We start from the raw sequence: 27,132 nt of genomic DNA, 5'->3' as shown, positions 1-27,132 counted from the left end.
AAATCTTGCTTGTTTGTAGGTGACCAAATACTTATTTTCCACCATAATTTGCAAATAAATTCATTAAAAATCCTAAAATGTGATTTTCTGGAAAACAAATTCTCAATTTGTCTGTCATAGTTGACGTGTACGTATGATGAAAATTACAGGCCTCTCTCATCTTTTTAAGTGGGAGAACTTGCACAATTGGTGGCTGACTAAATACTTTTTTTCCCCACTGTATGTCTCTGTCAAAAAAGAGAAAAGTGGACGCAGAGTGCAGAGTGTTCCAAGAAAAATGGTCATCCTATTTATTCACGGAATTGAATGGGAAAGCTGTATGTTTGGTGTGTTCAGAGCATGTTGCAGTGCTGAAAGAATATAACCTTCGTCGCCACTATGTGAGTCTTCATGCCGACAAATATGACAACTTTCAAGGACAGCGGAGATGAGAGAAGGTGAATGAACTGTTAGTCTGTGTTTACTCACAGCCGAGACATCAGTGACGCTGCAGTGAAAGCTAGCTACCTCATTCCTAATGAAATCGCAGTGGCTTCAAAACCATTTAGTGAGGGTGAATTTGTAACGGGAGTAACGGGAGTTTGAGCAACGCTTTCAGATTTATGTTTATATGTTTTTATGTTGATGTGCTATTGTTTTTAATTGTTTTTATTTTATTTGTATATTTAACCTATTCTTGACTCTGTGGTTCTTGCACTTGTTTGGGGAACAGGATTTCATTATTTTTATCTACATTTCTGCCTGAGAAATGACACCCTGATATAGTTCTGTGATCTGTGATATACTTCTGTGAATCACTGAGGCATTGTGTGTTTGTGTGTTCTTTGTCCTCAGAACTTTCAAATAACTTGAGGTGTTTTATGATTAATAGTGATGTTGTGCTTTTGGACACTGTCCTCAGGCTCCAGCTTTATGTTTAGATGTTTTTATGTTGATGTGCTATTGTTTTTAATTGATTTTATTTTATTTGTATATTTAACCTATTCTTGACTCTGTGGTTCTTGCACTTGTTTGGGGAACAGGATTTCATTATTTTTATCTACATTTCTGCCTGAGAAATGACACCCTGATATAGTTCTGTGATCTGTGAAACAGTTCTGTTAATCACTGAGGCATTGTGTGTTTGTGTGTTCTTTGTCCTCAGAACTTTCAAATAACTTGAGGTGTTTTATGATTAATAGTGATGTTGTGCTTTTGGACACTGTCCTCAGGCTCCAGCTTTATGTTTAGATGTTTTTATGTTGATGTGCTATTGTTTTTAATTGATTTTATTTTATTTGTATATTTAACCTATTCTTGACTCTGTGGTTCTTGCACTTGTTTGGGGAACAGGATTTCATTATTTTTATCTACATTTCTGCCTGAGAAATGACACCCTGATATAGTTCTGTGATCTGTGAAACAGTTCTGTTAATCACTGAGGCATTGTGTGTTTGTGTGTTCTTTTTCTTTAGAATTTTCAAATAAACTTGACTTGTTTTATGATTAATAGTGATGTTGTGCTTGTACTATTTTGGACACACTGTCCTCAGGCTCCAGCTTTATTGTCACACCCTGGCTCTGGGGACTCTATGTGTTGAGCCAGGGTGTGTAGATTCTATGTGTTTTGTTCTATGTTCACAGTCTAGCTTTGTATTTCTATGTTGGCCAGAGTGGTTCCCAATCAGAGGCAACGAGTGTCAGCTGTTGCTGGTTGTCTCTGATTGGGAGCCATATTTAGACAGGCTGTGTTTCCACAGGTGTTGTGGGATCTTGTTCCTTTTGGTTTGTTTCCGTGTTGGTTGTTTAACCTAGGACGTCACGTCATTCGTTTATTGTTTTGTTTGTGTTATCACTTTGGAAAATAAAGTATGTTCGCTCATCACGCTGCGCCTTGGTCTACTCCGTTCAACGATCGTGACAGAAGATCCCACCATACCAGGACCAAGCAGCGTGTCCAGGAGCAGGCGGCCTGGACATGGGAGGAAGCGCCGGGAAAGGAGCTGGAGAGGTTGGCGATGGCCCAGGTGGGCCAATTGTGGTCCTGGGAGGACATGCTCGGGGGCAAAGGGCCATGGGCTAAGGTTAAGGCCCTGGCGAGAGAGGAGCAACGGCGTCAACAGTGTCGTCGTCGGACGGACGAGAGGCAACCCCAGAAATGTTTTAGGGGGGGGGGGGGCACACGGCATGGGCGACTGGGCAGCAGGAGGCTGCCACAGGGCGAAATGGGAGATTAGGAGAGGAGGCCACCGGGTTTGGGGGGCCAGAAGGCAGGTTGGCGGAGCCTGGATGGAGAGCAGAGCCAACTCCCCGTACTCAGGCATGGCAGCATGAGACTGGGCAGGTTCCGTGGTATGCGGAGCTGCGTACTGTGCCACGAGTGGTCCGGCATAGTCCGGTACGTCCTGTGCGAGCACCCCGCACGTGTCGTGCGAAGGTGGGCATGCAGCCAGGACGGAGTGTGCCGGCTCAGCGTTCGTGGCCTCCAGTGCCTCTCCTCGGTCCCGGATATCCTGCGCCAGTGTCACGTGCTGTTATGTCGGTACGGGTACACAGCCCTGTACGTCCTGTGCTGATGCCTCACACAGAGTGTGTGAAGGTAGGCATTCAGCCAGGACGTATTGTGGCAGCTCTTCACTCCAGGCCTCCTATCCGTCTCCACAGCCCGGCCCGGCCTGTTCCTGCCACTCGCACCAAGCCTACGGTGCGCGTCGCCAGCCCGGCCCGGCCTGTTCCTGCCCCTCGCACCAAGCCTACGGTGTGCGTCGCCAGCCCGGCCCGGCCTGTTCCTGCCCCTCGCACCAAGCCTATGGTGCGCGTCGCCAGCCCGGCCCGGCCTGTTCCTGCCCCTCGCACCAAGCCTATGGTGCGCGTCGCCAGCCCGGCCCGGCCTGTTCCTGCCACTCGCACCAAGCCTACGGTGCCCGTCGCCAGCCCGGCCTGGCCTGTTCCTGCCACTCGCACCAAGCCTACGGTGTGCGTCGCCAGCCCGGCCCGGCCTGTTCCTGCCCCTCGCACCAAGCCTACGGTGCGCGTCGCCAGCCCGGCCCGGCCTGTTCCTGCCCCTCGCACCAAGCCTATGGTGCGCGTCGCCAGCCCGGCCCGGCCTGTTCCTGCCACTCGCACCAAGCCTACGGTGTGCGTCGCCAGCCCGGCCCGGCCTGCTCCTGCCACTCGCACCAAGCCTACGGTGTGCGTCGCCAGCCCGGCCCGGCCTGTTCCTGCCACTCGCACCAAGCCTACGGTGTGCGTCGTCAGCCCGGTGGGGCCCGTTCCTGCTCCACGCACCAAGCCAGGGGTGCGAGTCGTCAGCCCGGTAAGGCCCGTTCCTGCTCCACGCACCAAGCCAGGGGTGCGCATCATCAGCCCGGTCCGGCCCGTTGCTGCTCCACGCACCAAGCCAGGGGTGCGCATCGTCAGCCCGGTCCGGCCCGTTCCTGCTCCACGCACCAAGCCAGGGGTGCGCATCGTCAGCCCGGTACGGCCCGTTGCTGCTCCACGCACCAAGCCAGGGGTGCGCATCGTCAGCCCGGTCCGGCCCGTTCCTGCTCCACGCACCAAGCCAGGGGTGCGCATCGTCAGCCCGGTCCGGCCCGTTGCTGCTCCACGCACCAAGCCAGGGGTGCGCATTGTCAGCCCGGTCCGGCCCGTTCCTGCTCCACGCACCAAGCCAGGGGTCTCAGTCCGCGCCTTTAGGGGGGGGTACTGTCACACCCTGGCTCTGGGGACTCTATATGTTGAGCCAGGGTGTGTAGATTCTATGTGTTTTGTTCTATGTTCACAGTCTAGCTTTGTATTTCTATGTTGGCCAGAGTGGACCCAATCAGAGGCAACAAGTGTCAGCTGTTGCTGGTTGTCTCTGATTGGGAGCCATATTTAGACAGGCTGTGTTCCCACAGGTGTTGTGGGATCTTGTTCCTTTTGGTTTGTTTCCGTGTTGGTTGTTTAACCTAGGACGTCACGTCATTCGTTTATTGTTTTGTTTGTGTTATCACTTTGGAAAATAAAGTATGTTCGCTCATGTCGTGCGCCTTGGTCTACTCCGTTCAACGATCGTGACATTTATGTTGTATGTTGATCGTATTAAAACAAAGAAAACAATCTGAAGTTGTTGTTTTTAAGTTATATATACCATGATTTTTCCGGTCCGGCCCACTTAGGAATAGATTTTCCTCCATGTGGCCCCTGAGCTAAAATGAGTTTGACAGCCCTGAGCTAGACCATGAACATCTAGTTACCAAGCTGACCACCACAAAGTCATTATTTATAAGCTACTATAAGGTTTTAGGCTATAATGTTACGTTCATTCTTGCAATCAACAGCCAGAAGGCTTAATATTTTATAGGAACCATATCACATATAGACACTTAATGAGATATACTAGCTAGTCATATATCCCCATAGCCTTGTAGTCATCAGGGGATGACTACATGGCTATGGGGATATATGACTAGCTAGACAAAAATACGTTATACCAATCCAATTTTCCTTCAAAACACTCCTCTCTCTTTTGGCTGGCTAGCTAAGGACAAAATATAATCACTAGCCAGTTTGTTTTTAGCTCTAATACCTAATGACAAATGCATTTTATTTTGTACAGTTACCAAAGAAAACACTAATATAAAAAAGACAAAACAAGAGTTAAATCCAGTAGCCTACCTTGCTCCATCTTGGGTAACTGACTTGACCAACACAGGCTAACTAGCAGTCATAGTTAGCTAGGTGGCTAGCTAACATTATCTGAGAAGATTTTTAAAAAAAATCTCTGATTCACTTCATAAAGCTGTTCATGTACTTAAAAAATATAGATGTCATTGATCAGATAATATTAACTTTACCTCCAGATAGAAATGGTCAACTCACTTTCAAGCTGATTCTACTTTTCAAGTCTCCTCGGCTTGGTAGCTAGCTCACCAGGCTTCAAAAGCTAATTTCATAGACTCATCTTATCAATCAGAAAAAAATACACTAAAATGTAAATATTATCATTACCAACGTAAAAACGAATGATATACAGTTTCTTACCTTAATATTGTTGTCAAATCTGAATGATGGCGCAAGTTGGTCATAACCTGTCAGATTGAGAGGGGAAGAAGCGGCTCCCTGTGGCAGCAGCGTCAAATGAGCCATTATCATGTTGACCTTTTCCTTTTGAGAGAAAGCCTAATTCCCGCCCCTTAACACCTAAAACAATAATATATCATTAATACAGACATTATAACCTATCAAAAGAGTAGTTTTATGAAAAAATTGGTGATTGTAGAGATATTGACGTGACAAACATGGAAACATGTTTCCGATTTTTGAATGGACTGGCTGGAAATGGTAGATGGTGCTGCTAAGAAGAGGTGAAATGGCCTTAAGTACTTACTACATACTGTATCTTCTGCTTATTAGCCTCTATTATTGATAGTTCTTCAGTAACCAATAATTGTTTCTACATAACAACCATGAAAATTCATCACACTTTATATAAGTATTTAGCAGCTACAAACAAACTATTAACGGGTTATTACCGTGTTCGTATCTGGTAGTTGCTGTCATGTTTTCCTGCTGTTTCCTATTACTTTCCAGACATTACCCTTTTATTTCAGTACTGTAAACTAAAGTGCTACCAAACCCTGGCCCCTTTAACATGCTCCCTCCCCTTTCCATGATTGACAAGGAGACTGACCTCGTGAATCAACAGGTCCTGAGTCAGAGGCTTCACTGCCACCTCCTGCACCACAAGGTTCCCCTGGGCATCTGAGATACTGCACAGAACAAACAGAATTATATTATTTTCCACAATAATTCTGTAATAATGAGAAGCGTGCCAACCGGGTAACATCACTGCATAATGGATAGCTCTCACTAGCGAGTTCACATCTGCTACAGTACATGTCTATGACAGGTCATAAGAGGTTGTAATGTCTATGACAGATCATAAGGAAGTTATAAACATCCCTGAAGTGGTCAGCACTCACTGGAAGAGCTTGACGCTGGACCTCAGCTTCTGGTCGACCACGTCATCAGACGCGATGCTGTCCCTGATGTCTCGTCTCGTCTCACCCAGGTGCTGCTTCATCAGCTTCATGGCCTCCTCTGAAGACTTCTCGTCGTCCCCTTCCACCACGGTAACCTGCGCCCGTCCCCCTCTTTCCCTGTCACGGATGTCCTTGGCTAGAGTCATCCCCTGCAAAGAACAACAACCGCGACAACATCAACCTTACAGAACTGTCGACATTCACAATCTACTACCCCACTGAGCCATTGGAACCACAATCCAGCCTTCATTTAATGCTTTCCCATGCTGTAAGGGCTAGGTTTATAGGCAGAGGTCTTCCTTCTTAGGGGCCTTGTTTGAATACTTAGAAAATGCACCCTTCTTCTCTTCCTTGTGATTATCACTGATCTGATATGCCTGGAGGTGTGAAGGCAATGTGGTCTAACTCGTGATTTCACCTATCACACATTCATTAAGCACCAAAGTTAAAAAAAAACTAAAATGCCACCACTCAACTGTTTCACTTCCTGAAAACACAGATGGGAACTAAACTCTGCCGAGATCTGTCCATTTTGGTCACAGCGTTTAGATGAAGAAAATGTTACCTATAAAGTGATGTTCAACTAGTACTGTATTTCTCTGTAGCTGTGGTCTAAAATGTCTCCTTACCTTGAGTCTTTCCATACGGTTGCTCTTGGGTCCGTTCCACTGGATGATGAGGTTGCCCAGGTCCAGCAGGAACACATCCCCCTTGTTAAAGCTGTTCCAGCTCATGTCCACCTGTGCTCACGGATGGATGGATGGATGGATGGATGGATGGGGATGGAAAGGACACACTGATTAATTTAATTCTAACATTGCCTGAATTTTATTAACAGTATGATACAAACTGCAACAGGAGAGCACTTGTCGAATTGATGCTTTTACTCTATGCTGACGTGGTTATATCAAGTAACATTGATACCTGTGGCGTCATGACCATAGGGGGCACAAAGGCGCATGCCCCCTCAAATTAGTCCTGTTTTTACATTTTCAGATGTTAAATTCATTACTAAACGTAATTTTTAAGCCCACGTTTTATCCTTATTATTTACAAAACAATCGGTCAGCGGTATTTTGCAGAGGGGGCACACTGACTGGATCAGGCAAAGAGGACCCCCCTCTATTCTCCCTAGTAAGTGGTTCCTTCCAAGGTGCACGGAGCAAAGAGATGCTTAGGCAGGATACTCTAGTCACTAGTGCGTGCAGTATCGTCAGTGGAGGAGGAGAGAGAGAGTCACACACATACAGCGTTTATTTGATTTTAGCTGCCAGAGGTATGCTTGTAAATACATTTTCTCAAGCTATGTAGCCTATTGATTCCTTCTTGATGAATAAATAAAACTAAAATGTTTAGTTGTTTCTCTATAATACTAGCCACCTAGCAGTTTTATGAAGTTGGCTTACCTAACCAGCTAGATAGGTTCCCAATCTGCCAACCTCATCACTAGCAATTAACCAAAATTGCTTTAATTATTGGGTTATGATACCAATGTAAACTCCTAAGGCATAAAAGTTCTTAAAGAATCAATGTGTATCATTAATAAAAATATACATTACATTACATTTTAGTCATTTAGCAGACGCTCTTATCCAGAGCGACTTACAGGAGCAATTTAGGGTTAAGTGCCTTGCTTAAGGGCACATCGACAGATTTTTCACCTAGTCGGCTCGGGGATTAGAACCAGCGACCTTTCGGTTACTGGCACAACGCTCTTACCCACTAAGCTACCTGCCGCCCCAATATACTGTGCATTCAGAAAGTATTCAGACCCCCTTGGTATCAATCTACACACAATACCCCATAATGGCAAAGCAAATACAGGTTTTTAGACATGATTGCAAATTCTTATTTACATAAGTATTCAGACCCTTTGCTATGAGACTCGAAATTGAGCTCAGGTGCATCCTGTTTCCATTGATCATCCTTGAGATGTTTCTACAACTTCATTGGAGTCCACCTGTGGTAAACCCAATTGATTGGACATGATTTTGAAAAGCACACACCTGTTTATATAAGGTCCCACAGTTGACAGTGCATGTCAGAGCAAAAACCAAGCCATGAGTTCGAAGGAATTGTCCGTAGATCTCCGAGACAGGATTCTGTCGAGGCACAGATCTGGGGAAGGGTACCAAAAAATTTATATCAATGAAGGTCCCCAAGAACACAATTGCCTCCACCATTCTTAAATAGAAAAAGTTTAGAACCACCAAGACTCTTCCTAGAGCTGGCCGCTTGGCCAAACTGAGCAATCGGGGTGGAAGGGCATTGGTCAGGGAGGTGACCAAGTACCTGATGGACACTCTGACAGAGCTCCAGAGTTCCTCTGTGGGGATGGGAGAACCTTCCAGAAGGACAACCATCTCTGCAGCACTACACCAATCAGGCCTTTATGGTAGAGTGGCCAGACGGAAGCCACTCCTCAGTAAAAGGCACATGACAGCCCCCTTGGAGTTTGCGAAAAGGCACCCAAAACTCTCAGACCATGAGAAACAACATTCTCTGGTCTGATGAAACCAAGATTGAAATCTTTGTCCTGAATGTGCCAAGCGTCACGTCTGGAGGAAACCTGGCACCATCCCTACGGTGAAGGATGGTGGTGGCAGCATCATGCTGTGGGGATGTTATTCAGCGGCAGGGACTGGGAGACTAGTCAGAATCGAGGGAAAGATGAACGGAGCAAAGTACAGAGAGATCCTTGATGAAAACCTACTCCAGAACGCTCAGGACCTCAGACTGGGGTGAAGGTTCTTCTTCCAACAGGACAAAGACCCTAAGCACACAGCCAAGATAACACAGGAGTGGCTTCGGGAAAAGTCTCTGAATGTCCTTGAGTGGCCCAGCCAGAGCCTGGACTTGAACACGATCGAACATCTCTGGAGAGACCTGAAAATAGCTGTGCAGCGATGCTCCCCATCCAACCTGACAGATCTTGAGAGGATCTGCAGAGAAGAATGGGAGAAACGCCACAAATACAGGTGTGCCAAGCTTGTAGCGGCATACCCAAGAAGACTCGAGGCTGTAATCGCTGCCAAAGGTGCTTCAACAAAGTACTGAGTAAAGGGTCTGAATACTTATGTAAATGTTATATTTCAGTTCTAAAAACCTGTTTTTGCATTGTCATCATGGTATATAGTGTGTGGATTGTTGAGGGGAAAAAATAATTTAATCAATTTTAGAATAAAAATGTAATGTATCAAAATGTGGAAAAAGTCAAGGGGTCTGAATACTTTCCGAATACACTATTATTATATTTTTTCACCTTTATTTACCAGGTAAGCCAGTTGAGAACAAGTTCTCATTTACAACTGCGACCTGGCCAAGATAAAGCAAAGCAGTGCGATTAAAAACAACAACAACACAGAGTTGCATATGGAATAAACAAAAACAAAACGTACAGTCAATAACACAATAGAAAATCTATATACAGTGTGTGCAAATGTATCAAGTTATGGAGGTAAGGCAATAAATAGGCCATAGTGCAAAATAATTTCAATTTAGTATTAACACTGGAGTGCTAGATGTGCAGAAGATGATGTGCAAATAGAGATACTGGGGTGCAAATGAGCAAAATAAATAACAATGTAAATAACAATATGGGGATGAGGTAGTTGGGTGGGCTAATTACAGATGGGCTGTGTACAGGTGCAGTGGTCGGTAAGCTGCTCTGACAACTGATGCTTAAAGTTAGTGAGGGAGATAAGTGTCTCCAGCTTCAGAGATTTTTGGGGATGACCAGTGAGATATACCTGCTGGAACGCATACTACGGGTGGGTGTTGCTATGGTGACCAATGATCTAAGATAATGCAGGGATTTGCCTAGAAGTGATTTATAGATGACCTGGAGCCAGTGGGTTTGGCGACGAATAAGACTGTAGATAATGTTGCTTATTTGTGTCATTATTTGTGAAATATTCCGGTTCTCGTAGTTGTATTAGAAATTACAAACTTATTTTGATGGTTTTCGGATGAGCAAGATATTGGCAAATTAATTTTAAGCAGCGTTAGTTCTGAGAAGGCTTGTTTGCTAGCTAGGGCTAACGTTAGCTAACCAAAACCGGTTCAAGTCGTGCAAAACATTGGAATTTGCCACATGTGAATGAACAGGTTGTGTAATTTGGACAATAGTCTGTTTAGTTCCATAGCTCGCTACATCGTTAGTTTTATTAGCTAACGTTAACTACCAGAACTGCTAGTAATTGAGCTAACTAGGTTGGCCTGAGCTGTGTTGCCAAAGAAGGCGGAGGCAATTCATAACATTGTTTACATTACGGATGTAACGTTACCAGCGATATCTCTGACTTTACTCGTTAGTTAGCTACCGAGCTAGCCAATCCCCGAGTATTGTTGACGGAACCTTTTTGTAGATTGCTATCCATTTATTACAAATTGCTAGCAACCATGGCCCCTGGCTTTGTTTGTAATAAATAGTTGAGTGGTTTATTTTGCTGTCGAACGTGGATAGTTGGCAGGCTAACTAGCTACAAAACTTAACTGGATAGTCATGGCTTAGCTAGTTTGACACTGTCATCGTCATTATTTATTTAAATGTTATGATTACTTGGTGTCGCTGAATGCTACTTGTTGTAACTTTTTTATAGAGGGCTCTGATGTAGACTAATGTTACCATAGATTAGCGGATGACCTCTTATTTCCATTGTAAATAGTTAGCTAGTGGCGATGTTAGTCTGTTAACCACCAAATCTCCTAATTGAATACAAAAATGTTGTATTACAAAAATATTGTCTCGGAGAGTCTTTAATCAAAGCAAATTTTGACCGTGTAGCTCAGTTGGTAGAGCATGGCGTTTGCAACGCCAGGGTTGTGGGTTCGATTCCCACGGGGGGCCAGTATGGAGAAGAAAATGTATGCACTCACTAACTGTAAGTCGCTCTGGATAAGAGCGTCTACTAAATGACTAAAATGTAAAAATATGTAGTGAGGGCCAGCCAACAAGAGCATACAGGTCACAATGGTGGGTAGTATATGGGGCTTTGGTGACAAAACGGATGGCACTTTGATAGACTACATCCAATTTGCTGAGTAGAGTGTTGGAAGCTATTTTGTAAATGACATCGCCGAAGTCAAGGATCGGTAGGATAGTCAGTTTTACGAGGGCATGTTTAGCAGCATGAGTGAAGGAGGCTTTGTTGCGAAATAAGAAGCCGATTCTAGATTTAACTTTGGATTAGAGATGCTTAATGTGAGTCTGGAAGGAGAGTTTACGGTCTAACCAGACACCTAGGTATTTGTAGTTGTCCACATACTCTAGGTCAGACCCGCCGAGAGTAGTGATTCTAGTCGGGCGGGCGGGTGCAAGCAGCGTTCGATTGAAGAGCATTCATTTAGTTTTACTAGCGTTTAAGAGCAGTTGGAGGCCACGGAAGGAGTGTTGCATGTCATTGAAGCTCGTTTGGAGGTTTGTTAACACAGTGTCCAATGAAGGGCCAGATGTATACAAAATGGTGTCGTCTGCATAGAGGTGGATCTGAGAGTCACCAGCAGCAAGAGCGACATCATTGATATACACAGAGAATAGAGTCGGCCCGAGAATTTAACCCTGTGGCACCTCCATAGAGACTGCCAGAGGTCCAGACAACAGGCCCTCCGATTTAACACATTGAACTCTATCTGAGAAGTAGTTGGTGAACCAGGCGAGGCAGTCATTTGAGAAACCAAGGCTATTTAGTCTGCCAATAAGAATGCGGTGATTGACAGAGTCAAAAGCCTTGGTCAGGTCGATGAAGACGGCTGCACAGTACTGTCTTTTATCGATCGCGGTTATTATATCGTTTAGGACCTTGAGATTGGCTGAGGTGCACCCATGACCAGCTCGGAAACCAGATAACATAGCGGAGAAGGTATGGTGGGATTCGAAATGGTCGGTGATCTGTTTGTTAACTAGGCTTTCAAATACTTTCGAAAGGCAGGGCAGGATGGATATAGGTCTGTAACATTTTGGATCTACAGTGTCACCCCCTTTGAAGAGGGGGATGACTGCGGCAGCTTTCCAATCTCTGGGGAACAGCCTAGTAATAGGGGTTGCGACAATTTTGGCGGCTAATTTTAGAAAGAAAGGGTCCAGATTGTCTAGCCTAGCTGATTTGTAGGGGTCCAGATTCAGCAGCTCTTTCAGGACATCAGCTATCTTAATTTGTGTGAAGGAGAAGCGGGGGGGGGGGGGGGGCTTGGGCAGGTTGCAGTGGAGGGTGCAGAGCTAGGGGTAGCCCTGTGGAAAGCATGGCCAGCTGTAGCAAAATGCTTATTGAAATTCTCGATTATCGTAGATTTATCGGTGGTGACAGTGTTGCCTAGCCTCAGTGCAGTGGGTAGCTGGGAGGAGGTGCTCTTATTCTCCATGGACTACAGTGTCCCAAAACTTTTTGGAGTTAGTGCTACAGGATGCAAATTTCTGTTTGAAAAAGCTAGCCTTTGCTTTCCTAACTGATTGTGTATATTGGTTCCTGACTTCCCTGAAAAGTTGCATATCGCGGGGGCTGTTCGATGCTAATGCAATACGCCACAGGATGTTTTTGTGCTGGTCAAGGGCAGTCAATTCTGGGGTGAACCAGGGGCTATATCTGTTCTTAGTTCTGAATTTTTTTGAATGGGGCATGCTTATTTAAGATGGAGAGGAAAACACTTTTGAAGAACATCCAGGCATCCTCTACTGACAGAATGAGGTCAATATCCATCCAGGATACCCGGGCCAGGTCAATTAGAAAGGCCTGCTTGCTGAAGTGTTTTAGGGAGCGTTTGACAGTGATGAGGGGTGGACGTTTGACCGTGGACCCATTACGGACGCAGGCAATGAGGCAGTGATCGTTGAGATCCTGGTTGAAGACAGCGGAGGTGTATTTAGAGGGTAAATTAGTCAGGATGATATCTATGACGGTGCCCATGTTTACGGATGTAGTGTTGTACCTGGTAGGTTCCTTGATAATTTGACTGAGGGCATCTAGTTTAGATTGTAGGACCGCCGGGGTGTTAAGCATATCCCAGTTTAGGTCACCAAGCAGTACGAACTCTGAGGATAGATGGTGGGCAAGCAATTCACATATGGTGTCCAGGGCACAACTGGGGGCTGAGGGGGGTCTGTAGCAAGCGGCAACAGTGAGAGACTTATTTCCGGAAAGGTGGATTTTTAGAAGTAGAAGCTCAAACTGTTTGGGCACAGACCTGGATAGTATGATAGAGCTCTACAGGATATCTCTACAGTAGATTGCAACTCCGCCCCCTTTGGCAGTTCTATCTAGACGGAAAATGTTGTAGTTCGGAATGGATATTTCTGAATTTTTGGTGGCCTTCCTAAGCCAAGATTCAGACACTGCTAGAACATCAGGGTTGGCAGAGTGTGCTAACGCAGTGTATAACTCAAACTTGGGGAGGAGACTTCTGATGTTAATATGCAAGAAACCAAGGCTTTTACGGTTACAGAAGTCAACAAATTATAGCGCCTGGGGGGTAGGAGTGATAATGGGGGCTACAGGGCCTGGGTTAACCTCTACATCACCAGAGGAACAGAGGAGGAATAGAATAAGGATACGGCTAAAGGCTTTAAGAACTGGTCTTCTAGTGCGTTGGTTACAGAGAAAAGGGGCAGATTTCCGGCTGTTGTAGAATAGATTCAGGGCATTATGTACAGACAAGGATATGGAAGGATATGAGTACAGTGGAGGTACACCTAAGCATTGTGTAACTATGAAAGAGATAGCATCACTGGAGGTACCGATTGAGCCGGTCTCCGCGTGTATGGGGGGTGGGAAAAAGGAGCTCTCTGAGGCTGGTTGAGCTGAACTTGGGGCTCTACAGTGAAATTGTATAATAAGAACTAACCCAAACAGCAATAGGCTAGGCATATTGACATGGGAGAGAGGCATAATGCAATCACAGGTGTTATTCGAGAGGGCTAAGACAACAACTGGTAATGGCGATGAAAGTTTGGGCTGAGGCTAAACAGATCAACAGGATGGGGTACCATGTAAAGGACCCTCCACCTCCAAATCGATCCCGCTCCAGAGTACAGGCCTCGGTGTAACGCTCATTCCTTCGACGATAAACGCGAATCCGACCATCACCCCTGGTGAGACAAAACCGCGACTCGTCAGTGAAGAGAACCTTTTGCCAGTCCTGTCTGGTCCAGCGACGGTGGGTTTGTGCCCATAGGCAACGTTGTTGCCGGTGATGTCTGGTGAGGACCTGACTTACAACAGGCCTACAAGCCCTCAGTCCAGCCTCTCTCAGCCTATTGAGGACAGTCTGAGCACTGATGGAGGGATTGTTTGTTCCTAGTGTAACTTAGGGCGGTTGTTGTTGCCATCATGTACCTGTCCCGCAGGTGTGATGTACCGATCCTGTGCAGGTGTTGTTACACCTGGTCTGCCACTGCGAGGATGATCAGCTATCCGTCCTGTCTCCCTGTAGCGCTGTCTTAGGCGTCTCACAGTACGGACATTGCAATTTATTGCCCTGGCCACATCTGCAGTCCTCATGACTCCTTGCAGCATGCCTAAGGCACGTTCACGCAGATGAGCAGGGACCCTCGGCATCTTTCTTTTGGTGTTTTTCAGAGTCAGTAGAAAGTGTCCTAAGTTTTCAAAACTGTGACCTTAATTGCCTACCGTCTGTAAGCTGTTAGTGTCTTAACGATCGTTCCACAGGTGCATGTTCATTAATTGTTTATGGTTCATTGAACAAGCATGGGAAACAGTGTTTAAACCCTTTACAATGAAGATCTGTGAAGTTATTTGGATTTTTACTAATTATCTTTGAAAGACAGGGTCCTGAAAAAGGGCTGTTTCTTTTTTTGCTGAGTTTACATATTTTTTAAACATAAAATTAGGCATACGATTATGGCTCTAGATTTCAGGAGAAAGCTGTTTCAGGTGTTGGAAAAATTCAAATTCTCCACCCCCATTCTTATTTACTTTGTGTCCCTTTTAAAATAATGTGTGCATGATGCCCCTGATTGATACTGTAGGTATTTAACAGTAAATTGCACTGTTGTGTCAACCAATGATCTCTTTAAGGGTTAGAGATCTCTAAGGGTTAACAATCTTTCCTTGTAAGACATTCTACTCAGTTTTCACAATTAGTAGTAATTAGTCTGAGTTGAAAATTAACCTTGGAATGATCATAATGACACATCAGTGTGATTTCTTGATAGTCTTTAAGTGTGATTATGTCAGTTGTAGAGGAGCTACACAGAGTCAGTCATGTGACTAATAGTTTATGCACTTGAACCCAAGTGTTCTGCATCTCTTCTGAGATGAGGAAGTGACATGTGGAGAGGTGTTTCTAGTCCAGTAGAATTGAAGAAGACAATATAGTAAATGCTGCTTGACATTTGTCAAGAGCAGAGCCGAGGCTGTTTGAAGGCAATATATTCCACTAGGGATATATTGGCTTGAGTTGGGGCTACGGTTGTGAGCTTTCTCACCTCTCCAGCCACCACATGCTTCCTTCCCTTGACATGGAGCAGGCGGCGGATGTTGTAGGTGTTGGTCTCCACCTGCTTCATCCCGGACGCCACGCCGCCACTCTTGTAGCTGTGGAAAAATACGCACAAGAAATGCTGTCAGATGACGGCCATCAATTATGGTTTGAAACCCTTTTTGATGTTATATGGAATGAATACCAGGGTTGGGGTCGATTTGAATTGAATTCAGTCAATTCAGGAAGTAAACTGAAATTCTAAATCAATAATTGAAAAAATGGCATCTTTTTTCAATGACTTCTCAATGAAATAGAATGGAGAAATGTATTTATTATATTTTTTTATTTGAAATTCAACTCCATTCCTGAATTGACTGACTTCAATTTGAATTGAACCCTGCTGAATACCATTACATATTAGGTACGTCAGCTTGCGTTGTGTGTCACGGTCTGGTTCTCAAGTTATTTATGTTATGCTGTTCCACTCTGACACCACTCCACCCTAAATACTCTTCTGTCTGACCACCATGCTCTTTTTCAGAAGACAGAATGCAGAAGTGATGGTTGCGTCAACTTCCTCACAAAGTGTTTATTTTTTATCCCCCTCTTACCATCAGTCACAATGCAATTTAAGATTAGTCAAAGAAACACTACAAGAGGAAATGGCCTTTGATGTAGAGTGGAGGAGGCTATATAATATCACAACGATCTACAGGTAACTGCCAAGATAAAGGAAATGGAAACACGAGCCGCCAGAACAGCTTCAATGCGCCTTGGCATAGATTCTACAAGAACTCTTATCGGAGGGATGCGACACCATTATGCCACAAGAAATTCCATAATTTGTGGTTTTGTTGATGGTCCTGGAATACGCTGTCTCAGGCGCCGCTCCAGAATCTCCCATAAGTGTTCAATTGCGTTGAGATCTGGTGACTGAGACACACACCCTTTAAACCCCCTTCAGACCCCTCTTTCAAAGTCACTGAGATTTATTCTAGCCATAGTAGCCAAAATAATGGGCAACTGGGCATTTTTATACATGGCCCTAAGCATGATGGGATGTTAATTGCTTAATTAACTCAGGGACCACACCTGTGTGGAAGCACTTGCTTTCAATATACTTTGTATCCCTCATTTACTCAAGTGTTTCCTTTATGTTGGCAGTTACCAGTACATGCCTAATGATGGCTACAGAAATACCAGTACCTCTTTTTTCAAAATTCTGGTTCCTCCTATTCTAATTTCCTGTTATATCAAGAGGGACAATTGTATTTTCCACTGTCTTTAATGGCTCCATAATCATTCCAAAGATATTGGTTTTAGGCTTTTTGGTATTGAGTTAATTGACAGTGCAACTAAAATAATGTGTGTGTGTGTGTGTGTGTGCGCATTGGGTACTGCAGCTAGATGGGTTTTGTGGGTGTTTGGGTGTGTTTGTGTGTGTGGGATGGCCCACATGGTCTCCTATTTGTATTTGTATTTATTAGGGATCCCCATTAGCTGCTGCCAACGCAGCAGCTACTCTTCCTGGGGTCCAAACACATTAAGGCACTTACATTACACATAAAACAAAAGATAAAACAGTACATCATATAACATTATTACACTAATACATATCTACAATACAAAATGTATAATACCGCCATACAACAATATTACAATGTGCGTGTGTGTAGAGTACGTGTGCTAGTGTTTGTGTGCGTATGCGTGTCTGTACCTGTGTGTGTGTCTCTTCACAGTCCCCGCTGTTCCATAAGGTGTATTTTTAAAATCTGATTCTACTGCTTGCATCAGTTACCTGATGTGGAATAGAGTTCAATGTAGTCATGGCTCTATGTAGTACTGTGCGCCTCCCATAGTCTGTTCTGGACTTGGGGATTGTGAAGAGACCTCTGGTGACATGTCATGCATGGGTGTCCGAGGTGTGTGCTAGTAGTTTAAACAGACAACTTGGTGCATTCAGCTTCCCAACACTTACAAAAACAAATAAAATCAAATCAAGTGTTATTTGTCACATGCGCCGAATACAACAGGTGTAGACCTTACCTGAAATGCTTACTTACAAGCCCTTAACCAACAATGCCGTTTGAAGAAAAATAAGTTAAGAAAAATATTTACTAAATAAAATAAAGTAAAAAATAAAAGAGCAACAATAAAATAACAATAACGAGGCTATATACAGGGGGTACCGGTACCGAGTCAATGTGCAGGGGTACAGGTTAGTTGAGGTAATTGAGGTAATATGTACATGTAGGTAGGGGTAAAGTGACTTTGCAATGCAAATAGTCTGGGTAGCCATTTGATTAGCTGTTCCACAGTCTTATGGTGGTTGTAATGATGTCATTTCATAGTGTTGGGTGACACAGGGGAGTGTTGGTAGATACGTGACTTGGTGCCACAGAGTCTGCATTCCTTATGTCAAAGGAGATTACTGATGTTGATCTTAGAATAATTGATGGACAGGATATACTGACTTGGGGGTAAAGAGTAATAACATCAAAGAAGGGAGTGCCCATTGAGGGTTACCAGATGTTCGTGAAGAAACTTGTAACAGAGGGTATATAAGAGAGAGTGGCTCTTTGTTCAAATGAGTTCGGAATTGCCAGAGGCAGGGCTTTGTCTTTTGTTATAACGAACCATGGTACCTATTTAATATCTTATATGAACTCCCCATCAAAAGTGTCTAAGTACATCCTTACATTCTTAATGACTTGATACCTGAGAAACTCATCATAACATGCTGGTAGAAATTAGGTAAAACTGATTTAAGTTTCCCTGCATCAAAGTCCCCAGCCACTAGGACGCCGCCTCTGGATTAGCATTTTCTTGTTTGCTCATGGCTTTATACAGCTCATTGAGTGCGGTCTTAGTGCCAGCATCGGTTTGTGGTGGTAAATAGACAGCTACAAAAAAAATGATGAAAACTCTCTTGGTAAATAGTGTGGTATACAGCTTATCATGAGATACTCTACCTCAGGTGAGCCAAACCTCGAGACTTCCATAATATTTGATTTTGCACACCAGCTGTTATTGACAAATAGACACAAACCACCAACCCTTGTCATATCGGAGGCAGCCCCCTCTACCTTGCTCAAACGCATTAAGAAGGAAAGAAATTCCACAAATTAACTTTTAACAAGGCACACCTGTTAATTGAAATGCATTCCAGGTGACTACCTCATGAAGCTGGTTGAGAGAATGCCAAGAGTGTGCAAAGCTGTCATCAAGGCAAAGGGTGGCTACTTTGAAGAATCTAACATCTAAAATATATTTTGATTTGTTTAGCACTCTTTTGGTTACTACATGATTCCATATGTGTTATTTCATAGTTTTGATGTCTTCACTATTATTCTACAATGTAGAAAATAATAAAAAAGAAAGAAAAACCCTTGAATGGGTAGGTGTGTCCAAACTTTTGACTGGTACTGTCAAAACAAAAGAGCAAGGTGTAAACTTATAAACAATAGACGGGACGAGACCCGTAATAACAAGAGCACAATAACACAGTACACACGAGACCAATGGACATGGGACAATAATCGACAAGGACAATGGGGGACAGAGGGCATATATATATACATACTAATCAGGGGAAATGGGAACCAGGTTTGCGTAATGAGACAAGACAGTCCGGGGTTGGTGGTAATGATCCAGGTCAGTGACGCCTAGAAGGCCGGTGACGTAGACCTCCGGAGCTGGTGAACGGAATGAGCAGCAGTACCGGGGGGATCCGTGACAATTCTGTACAAAATAAGTTAAACAACGCGAAAAAATAGCACAATTGGTTCAGAGCCCGTAAAATGGCAGCCATCTCCTCCGGCGCCATTCTTTACACACTAGTGATGAAGTAAATCTCTCCTCCACTTTGAAGAGATTGACATGCACATCATTAATGTCTGTGTACATTTAAGGGCCAGCCATGCTGCCCTGTTCTGAGCCAATTGTAATTTTCCTAAGTCCCTCTTTGTGGCACCTGATCACACGACTGAACAGTAGTCCAGGTGCGACTAGGGCCTGTAGGACCTGCCTTCTTGATAGTGTTGTTAAGAAGGCAGAGCAGCGCTTTGTTATGGACAGACTTCTCCCCATCTTAGCTACTGTTGTATCAACATGTTTTGACCATGACAGTTTAAAATCCAGGGTTACTCCAAGCAGTTTAGTCACCTCAACTTGCTCAATTTCCACATTATTCATTACAAGATTTAGTTGAGGTTTAGGGTTTAGTGACTGATTTGTCCCAAATACAAAGCTTTTCGTTTATGAAATATTTAGGTCTAACATATTCCTTGCCACCTATTCTGAAACTAACTGCAGCTCTTTGTTAAGTGTTGCAGTCATTTCAGTCGCTGTAGTAGCTGACGTGTATAGTGTTGAGTCATCCGCATACATAGACACACTGGCTTTACTCAAAGCCAGCTGTATGTCGTAAGTAAAGATTGAAAAAAGTAAGGGGCGTAGACAGCTGCCCTGGGGAATTCCTGATTGTACCTGGTGTAATATTCATATGTGTCAACATACTGAATTGTAATTGGTTGCATTCTACTGTCGTATCATACTACGCTATGATTGGTTAAGAACACCCAGGTCGTGAGGTCATTTTCAGTTGATCATGGCCGGAGACACATGAACATGCCAGTTATAACTAGCTAATAAAGAGCTACGTTTAGAAAGATCCTGTGGTACTGCATTTTATTATTTTGTACAAAGCGTGCAAAACAAGACACCTGGATTATGTTGGAGAGGCATCCATTAAAGAACACCCTCTGTGTTCTGTTAGACAGGTCAATCTTTATCCACAATATAGCAGGGGGTGTAAAGCCATAACACATACGTTTTTCCAGCAGCAGACTATGATCGATAACGTCAAACCGCACTGAAGACTAACAAAACAGCCCCAACAATCTTTTGATCATCAATTTCTCTCAGCCAATCATGAGTCATTTGTGTAAGTGATGTGGTTATTGAATGTCATTCCCTATAAGCGTGCTGAAAGTCTGTTGTCAATTTGTTTACTGTAAAATAGCATTGTATCTGGTCAAACACAATTTTTTCAAAAAGTTTACTAAGGGTTGGTAACAGGCTGATTAGTCGGCTATTTGAGCCAGTAAAGGGGGCTTCACTATTCTTACATAGCAGAATGACTTTTGCTTCCCTCCAGGCCTGAGGGCACACAGTTTCTAGCAGGCTTAAATTTAAGATATGGCAAATAGGAGTGGCAATATCGTCTGCTATTATCCTGAGTAATTTTCCATCCAAGTTGTCAGACCCCGGTGGCTTGTCATGGTCTATCAACAAATATGTTTTTGCGGAATTCAAAATTACAATGCTTGTCTTCCAGAATTTGGTCAGTTATACTTGGATGTGTAGTGTCGTGTTTGAAGCTGGCATGTCATGCCTAAGTTTGCTAATCTTGCCAATGAAAAAATAATTAAAGTAGTTGGCAATATCCGTGGGTTTTGTGATGAATGAGCCATCTGATTCAATGAATGATGGAGCTGAGTTTGCCTCTTTGTCAAAAATTTCATTTAAGGTGCTCCAAAGCTTTTTACTATCAACAATTATATAATTTATCTTTGTTTCATAGTATAGTTTATTCTTCTCTTTTCCCGGCATCTGTCGTAGAATGGTAGGAAGCAGCCTTGTAATGTCCTGTACTCGTGTCCAGGATAGCACAGGGTTTATGCCCCGGGAACCAAGATGTTTCTTACAATAGAACTGCCGATGACGACAGATGGTGCAATGGCTGAGGAGGTCCGGCTGTTCTTTTGCCTCAAGTTGTTTCGCAACCACCTCGAGGACCAAAGGGCGGTGTGGCCCGATGGACGTAAGCCAGCTGTAGTATCCATCGTTGATGATGAATGGGCTGGAGTCTCTGACAGCGTCACGGTCTGATGAGGGTGGGAGCTCTGAGGATCTGAACCCGAGGTAGAAGCCACCAGAAAGGGAAACCGAACAGAGGACGAAAGTGCAGGTACCTCCGGATCCGATCTGGAATTGGAAGCCCCCAGGGAAGAAGACGCCGGAACCTCGATACAGGGCAGCAAAGCTATTTCTGGTCTGTGTCCGGTCCGGGCTTAACATCTCCGACACGGCGGCGACACTTCCACCAGACCAGAGTGGCGTCCGGCTACTGGGGTGGAAGAGAAAGAAAAAGTAGGCGGGCGTGGATTCCCCAGTAGCTTGTGTAGGTTTGCTACTTGTTTGCTGAGAGTAGCCACTTCGCCCCTGTAGTCCTCTGCAAGCAAACAGTTGCTACATTGAAAGTCGGGGCAGTCCACAATGTTCCCGGAATAAAGCAAAATAAACACAGCTCCTGCAGCGTTGAAAACTTTCAATAGCGACCTCCATTTGAGACTGCCGGCCAGCTAGGCTAGCTGGGCTTTTGTGTCTCTCTCCTTACAGGGAATTCTCAACTAAGTGAACAAAAAGAGCTCACACAAATTGCAAAAATACTAAAAGCAGAAATATGTGTCCTCCTTAAGATTCTGTCACAGTGGTGAGCACGAAAGCAGTGTCTTTGCACATACTGTTGGTAGCAGCATTGGCTAATGTTGGTAGCTATACAACGCAGTTCCAGCCAGGTCAGGTTGCAGGGGAAAAGCAGCAGGGAATACAGTCACAATAACTGTGGGACACCTCCGTGGTCCCAGCCACAAGGGTTAACTGCGTCGCGGACTGTGTTCAAGCTGTTCGTGGAAAACCCTGCTTGTTTGATACTGACAGCTCCCTGCTAGGCTAGTATCTAGCTTCGGCAATCCCGGGACAGATGGTAGTGGTCACAGCAACTGAGGGTAACCGCGTTGCGGGAACCAAAATCCAAAAGTATATAAATTAAACTTTGCAAGGAAACACTGTCACAACATTACAAAAACAATAAACCAAGGTCTCTCGTTCAGCGTTCAACATACGTCACACTCTGATGACTTGTGAATAATGAGTTGAAGGAACTGAAGTTGTTTGTCTATAAATAGTTTGACATTACATTGTCTCCATACAGTAGGCAGGTGTAGTTTGTTGTACATCACTCACATGATGCCCTTTTTGAAGTATCCACGAAAGGTGTCACTCTCATAGCCCTGCGCCTCACGGTGCTGCACAGCCACGCCCCCCAGGTGCTCGTCCATCATGGTGGTGTAGATGGCCGCCGCCCCCTGCTCGTCATGGGAGGTGGCCCTTCCCAGCCAATAGTGGAGGTCGTAGGTGAATGAGCTGCGCATCTTATTGGTCTACGGGATCAGACAGAAATATGATACTGGGATGTCACTTTGTGTATTTTGTCCGTATAGGCCACTTTTTTGGAGTAGTTTCGAATATGCCAACATAATGTTACATTGATTACTTACGTATAGAATGACATAGCTGTCACCTTCATAGAATTGTCCATATGCTTTAGAAGGGAAGGGCACCATCTCCATGTCCTGACCAATAGGGAAATATGAACAAGTTCAATAGCATTTAATGTCATTGTGTGAAAAAGTTTAGATTAAGAACCTAACTTGGAATAGCATTTAATGTCATTGTGTGAAAAAGTTTAGATTAAGAACCTAACTTGGAATGGCATTTACATGTTAGATGTTTGTTCTGCTATCATATTCATTATACACTCAGAAAAAACACGTTCCAAAAGGGTTCTTCGGCTGTCCCCATAGGAGAACCCTTTTTGGTTCCAGGAAAACCCTTTTGTGTTCCATGTAGAACACTCTGTGGAAAGGGTTCTACATGGAACCAAAAGGGTTATAGCTGGAACCAAAAAGGGTTCTTCAAAGGGTTCTCTTATGGGGACAGCCGAAGAATCCTTTTAGGTTCTAGGTATCACATTTTTTTGTGTAGTGATGACAAAATATATATGTTCTGGTGTCTCACCTCTATCCTCCATATCTGCAGCCCTGGCGTGGTTTTATTGAAGACTTTTGCAACTTGGGTTTTGACCTGGATCTGTGGCATGGTGCCAGATTCAGCTTAGAAAAGATACCTAGAAGGAGGGAGAGGAGTTGATCCAGAAGTCTATGAGTTGATCATTGGCTGAGTCAATTATTTCATTTCCTGTCTCAGGTCACAGAAAGGTAATGGGAGTATACTGCTCAAGAGTTTCTAACTATGTGCTCATTGTACTGTCAAAAGTAGGGTGGGACCCCACATATTTTGAAGAAACCATTGCAGTAGGATTGTAAACGGTTGGCCACAAAGAAGGAAGTGAAAGCCTCTGTACCGCCTAGATGTTACCACATCCTTGAACACATTTAACATTTCCTGAGTGTCAAAACATATTGTTCCTTACTACAGTGTCTATAACGGTTATACTGCTATGGTCTCATTACTTATTTGACTAATTATATTCTATCTCAAAACTGAAAATGCATCTAAAGTGTGTTTCATTTAATAGTCTATTCCATTGTACAGCATAAATTAAGGGAATGACACATTTATGTTTGTCATTTAGTTGATAGATTTTGCTGCGAGGCAAAGCCAAGTTCTTATGATAGCCAAGTTCTTCTCTATCAATCTAAGAGAGAGGTGGAGAACAGTGACCTTATCAAGGCTTTAAACCTTTAGGACCGGTATCTCAGAGTAGGCTAAACCGAATCTCTGTTAACCCAGAAGTAAACTCTTGCGTAATTTGGTCAGCTGCACAGAATCTGCTCACGGGAGATTAGACTAAGGCTAGTCCTGAACTAATAAAATATTTCAATAGAAATATGGCACTGAGCATGTATTTTTGTCCTGGACTAGCATAGGTTTAATCTGTAGTGGAAGATCTTATTTAAATGTCCACTGTGAATATGGCTTGGGGTTGAATATCAGATGGAGATAATCCCCAACAACATATAGGAACAAAATGTCCACTTAACAGGACTATTTGTCCCCATTGAAAGAATGTTCCTATTGAGAGTCTGAGGGCCAGCTGGAACAGCATGCTATGTGTGGCTGGCTGGCTGCTGATAGACCATAGAGGAAGCCCAGTTCAGTTTACCACAACGTGATATTGTGCTGTGTTTTCTCTCTGTCCATTTCTTATAACTGCAGACTTCCCAGCTGTCTCCATATGGCTGTTAAACCGAACAGCAGCCATTGCTGAAACAGACTAAGGGCTCTATTCAATCTGTAACGCGGATTCTGCGACTAGAAATGTAAAGGTTATTTCCGATTGAGCCGACATAAGCAGTGTTTACCGTGAATGCAGTCTCCGCTAAAGCGGGAACATTGCCTTTAAATTTCAATCATGCTGTAAAGCTGAATTTCTGCGATGCAGATTGAATAGAACCCTAAAAGGCATATCACACTGTGTCCTTTGTAGCCTGAGTGTTTTTGAATCAATCAATCATATGCCCCACCCAACATCATTGGTACATTAACTGATGGGTATAACACTCATAATTACAAATACCCATGATAGGCTGTTCACACAGCCAGGTCGCTCAAAATCCACTGCGAAATTAGACCTCCGTTTGGGTAAGCAGGACGTCAGGAGATGACTTCAAAACCAGCCACTAGGGGCAACGGTGAGTACTATTACCATAAAGTAGGCTTGGGTTTTGCTAGGCCATTGTGGACAGGGATAGCAGGTAAGCTGTGAGCTCCGGCTCCGAGGGTACTTGTTCAATCCCAGTGCTAGGCACTCCTTTTTTTGTTTTTGTTTTAACCCTATCCCATACCTTAACCCTTAACCATTCGGAATGAATGCCTAAACTTAACCTTCGAAATGTGAAGTTCATGGGCAAGGGTTTGGACATCTGATTCTACAGGGAGACTCTGAGAGCTTGTTGATTTACACCTCCAGCAACTCATTAGTGTATGGTTGGTCCATGCTAGTGTGTGTATGTGTTTATTGTTTACATTTATACCACTGCTTGATCTACGTCCTCAAAAACATTATTATTATTATATTATCGCAATATTAGCATTTCAAATTGAGGACAAGTGAGACCAATGCACTCATAATTTGCCTTTCTACTTACAGAGTAACCACAGTATAGATACGTGTTTAGTATGAAAAATGTATGCACTCACTAACTGTAAGTCGCTCTGGATAAGAGCGTCTGCTAAATGACTAAAATGTAAAAATGTGTTTGCTTATCATAAAACAACAACTTTATGAGGAAAAAAAAATCTCCCCTAACTGCTATTCAGAGGTCTGTTGATAGAGTAATACAACAATGACTCATTGCAACCACACTTATATTCTCTGTGTCATGATTGGATAATACTCCATGATAAAGGAGGGGCCTACTGTTGGTTGAGTGACAGGTTGACAGAGGACACTCCTCCTCCACATCCGTTCCCAGGCCAACCAACCATGATATGAATACCATTGATTTCCTCAACCCTCAAAGGTGGAGATGGTTCGTGATCGGTGACCTCCCTTTTATTGCAATGTGATAATAATCCTGCCTATGACCTCAAGGTCCCATAGCTTTACAGTTACTACCAACCCCTGAGGCTGACCAAGCAGGGCAGCACCCTGTGGTATAATATGGGCTGATATGGCCCCATCGGGTGAAGGCCTGGCATAGTGCCAAACGCTAGCTATGAAATGGATCACAAAAGCTAAAAAGTAGCCCAAGTGTATCTAATATGGCAACAATAATGTCACGGCATGAAGACACAAAAAAAAATGTATGCACGCATGACTGTAAGTCGCTTTGGATAAAAGCGTCTGCTAAATGGCATATTATTTATATTATAAGACTTTCACCATCGGTGCCCAACATCTAAAGTGATCCATCCTTTTTCAATGCGTCAAGCTGAAGTGTTGTACAGTCATTTAAATTAATATGTCTCCTATGACCAATATCAATACATTTGCAGGATGACACTTTCACTACTTTATCTGATACCAGCATCTAACACAGGTCAGCTTTCCTTAGCTAACCTCTCCAAGGCTCCACAGTAACCAAGTCAACATTTCTCCAACCTTAATTGTCTACATCAAGACAGAGCCTGTTCAACATAAACCGACCATTAGCTTGGTACGTTGTACAAAGGACTCACCTAATGTGGTGGAACCATGAGTCGAGAGGAAACGGTGAGATGTGTCAGGAGCTAGCAGGCAGCAGCAGACTACCTGCTCACCACCCCGTTTACAGCACTTGAACTTTGCCCCCTCTCTCTCTCTCTCTCTCTTTAACACACACACACACACACACTTGATTGTCCATTACCTCAGCGACCATATATGGCAAGCAGAGGTGATATGCGTACAGGTGTGTGTGCCTTCTCTCATCTAGCGCTGAGCGACCTTGTTCATAGAAACCACAGTGTTTAGTCCATAGCTGTCTCATTGTGTTTTTCCTCCTCATCAGGAGTGTCTCATATTTACTTGCTGTCATCCCTCCCCTCCTTGCCCTTGTTGTTTGTTTGTTGATGAATATAAATTTAGAGGAACACTTTATTTTATGGTAAAGAAAATTACCAGGTATTTATATGGAAATTATTGTTAATTGCAGAGTAATGACTTGTGTGTTATGTGTTTGTTTTTTTCTCAAACAATTGTGTTGAATTCTTTGAAGAAAGTACTAGAATGTACAGATTGTTAGAACACAATTTCCCAGTGAATACCCCGACGAGCTAGATGTATTGTGTTTGAGTTGGCTTTGGTCATCAATTAGAGTCAAACTGAACGTATCTGTGAAGTTTCCATTCAGTAATAATGGAGTTTCATGGTGGTTTTGGATTTGTTGTGAGTATGGGTTGT

At 43.8% G+C, this 27,132-nt stretch overlaps 1 protein-coding gene across 1 annotated transcript in view; it reads right to left on the bottom strand.

Moving 5' to 3' along the window:
* The window catches only part of LOC311143972 (villin-1-like), a 55,779-nt gene that overhangs the window by 17,329 nt on the left and 11,318 nt on the right, over positions 1 to 27,132 (bottom strand). Inside the window, exons 2-8 of the mRNA XM_084179880.1 lie at positions 23,304 to 23,412; positions 22,784 to 22,858; positions 22,470 to 22,666; positions 15,445 to 15,553; positions 6,635 to 6,745; positions 5,946 to 6,154; positions 5,654 to 5,732 (exon numbers count right to left, since the gene is read on the bottom strand). Coding sequence (XP_084036006.1) covers positions 5,654 to 5,732; positions 5,946 to 6,154; positions 6,635 to 6,745; positions 15,445 to 15,553; positions 22,470 to 22,666; positions 22,784 to 22,858; positions 23,304 to 23,384 — 861 coding nt within the window. The 5' untranslated portion in view covers positions 23,385 to 23,412. The remainder of the gene's footprint in view (positions 1 to 5,653; positions 5,733 to 5,945; positions 6,155 to 6,634; positions 6,746 to 15,444; positions 15,554 to 22,469; positions 22,667 to 22,783; positions 22,859 to 23,303; positions 23,413 to 27,132) is intronic.

The sequence above is a fragment of the Coregonus lavaretus genome (genome assembly GCF_964263955.1).
Source record: "Coregonus lavaretus genome assembly, chromosome: 16".
Taxonomy (NCBI): domain Eukaryota; kingdom Metazoa; phylum Chordata; class Actinopteri; order Salmoniformes; family Salmonidae; genus Coregonus; species Coregonus lavaretus.
The sequence above is the reverse complement of the archived record's forward strand: the minus strand, read 5'-3'. Positions and strand labels throughout refer to the sequence as shown.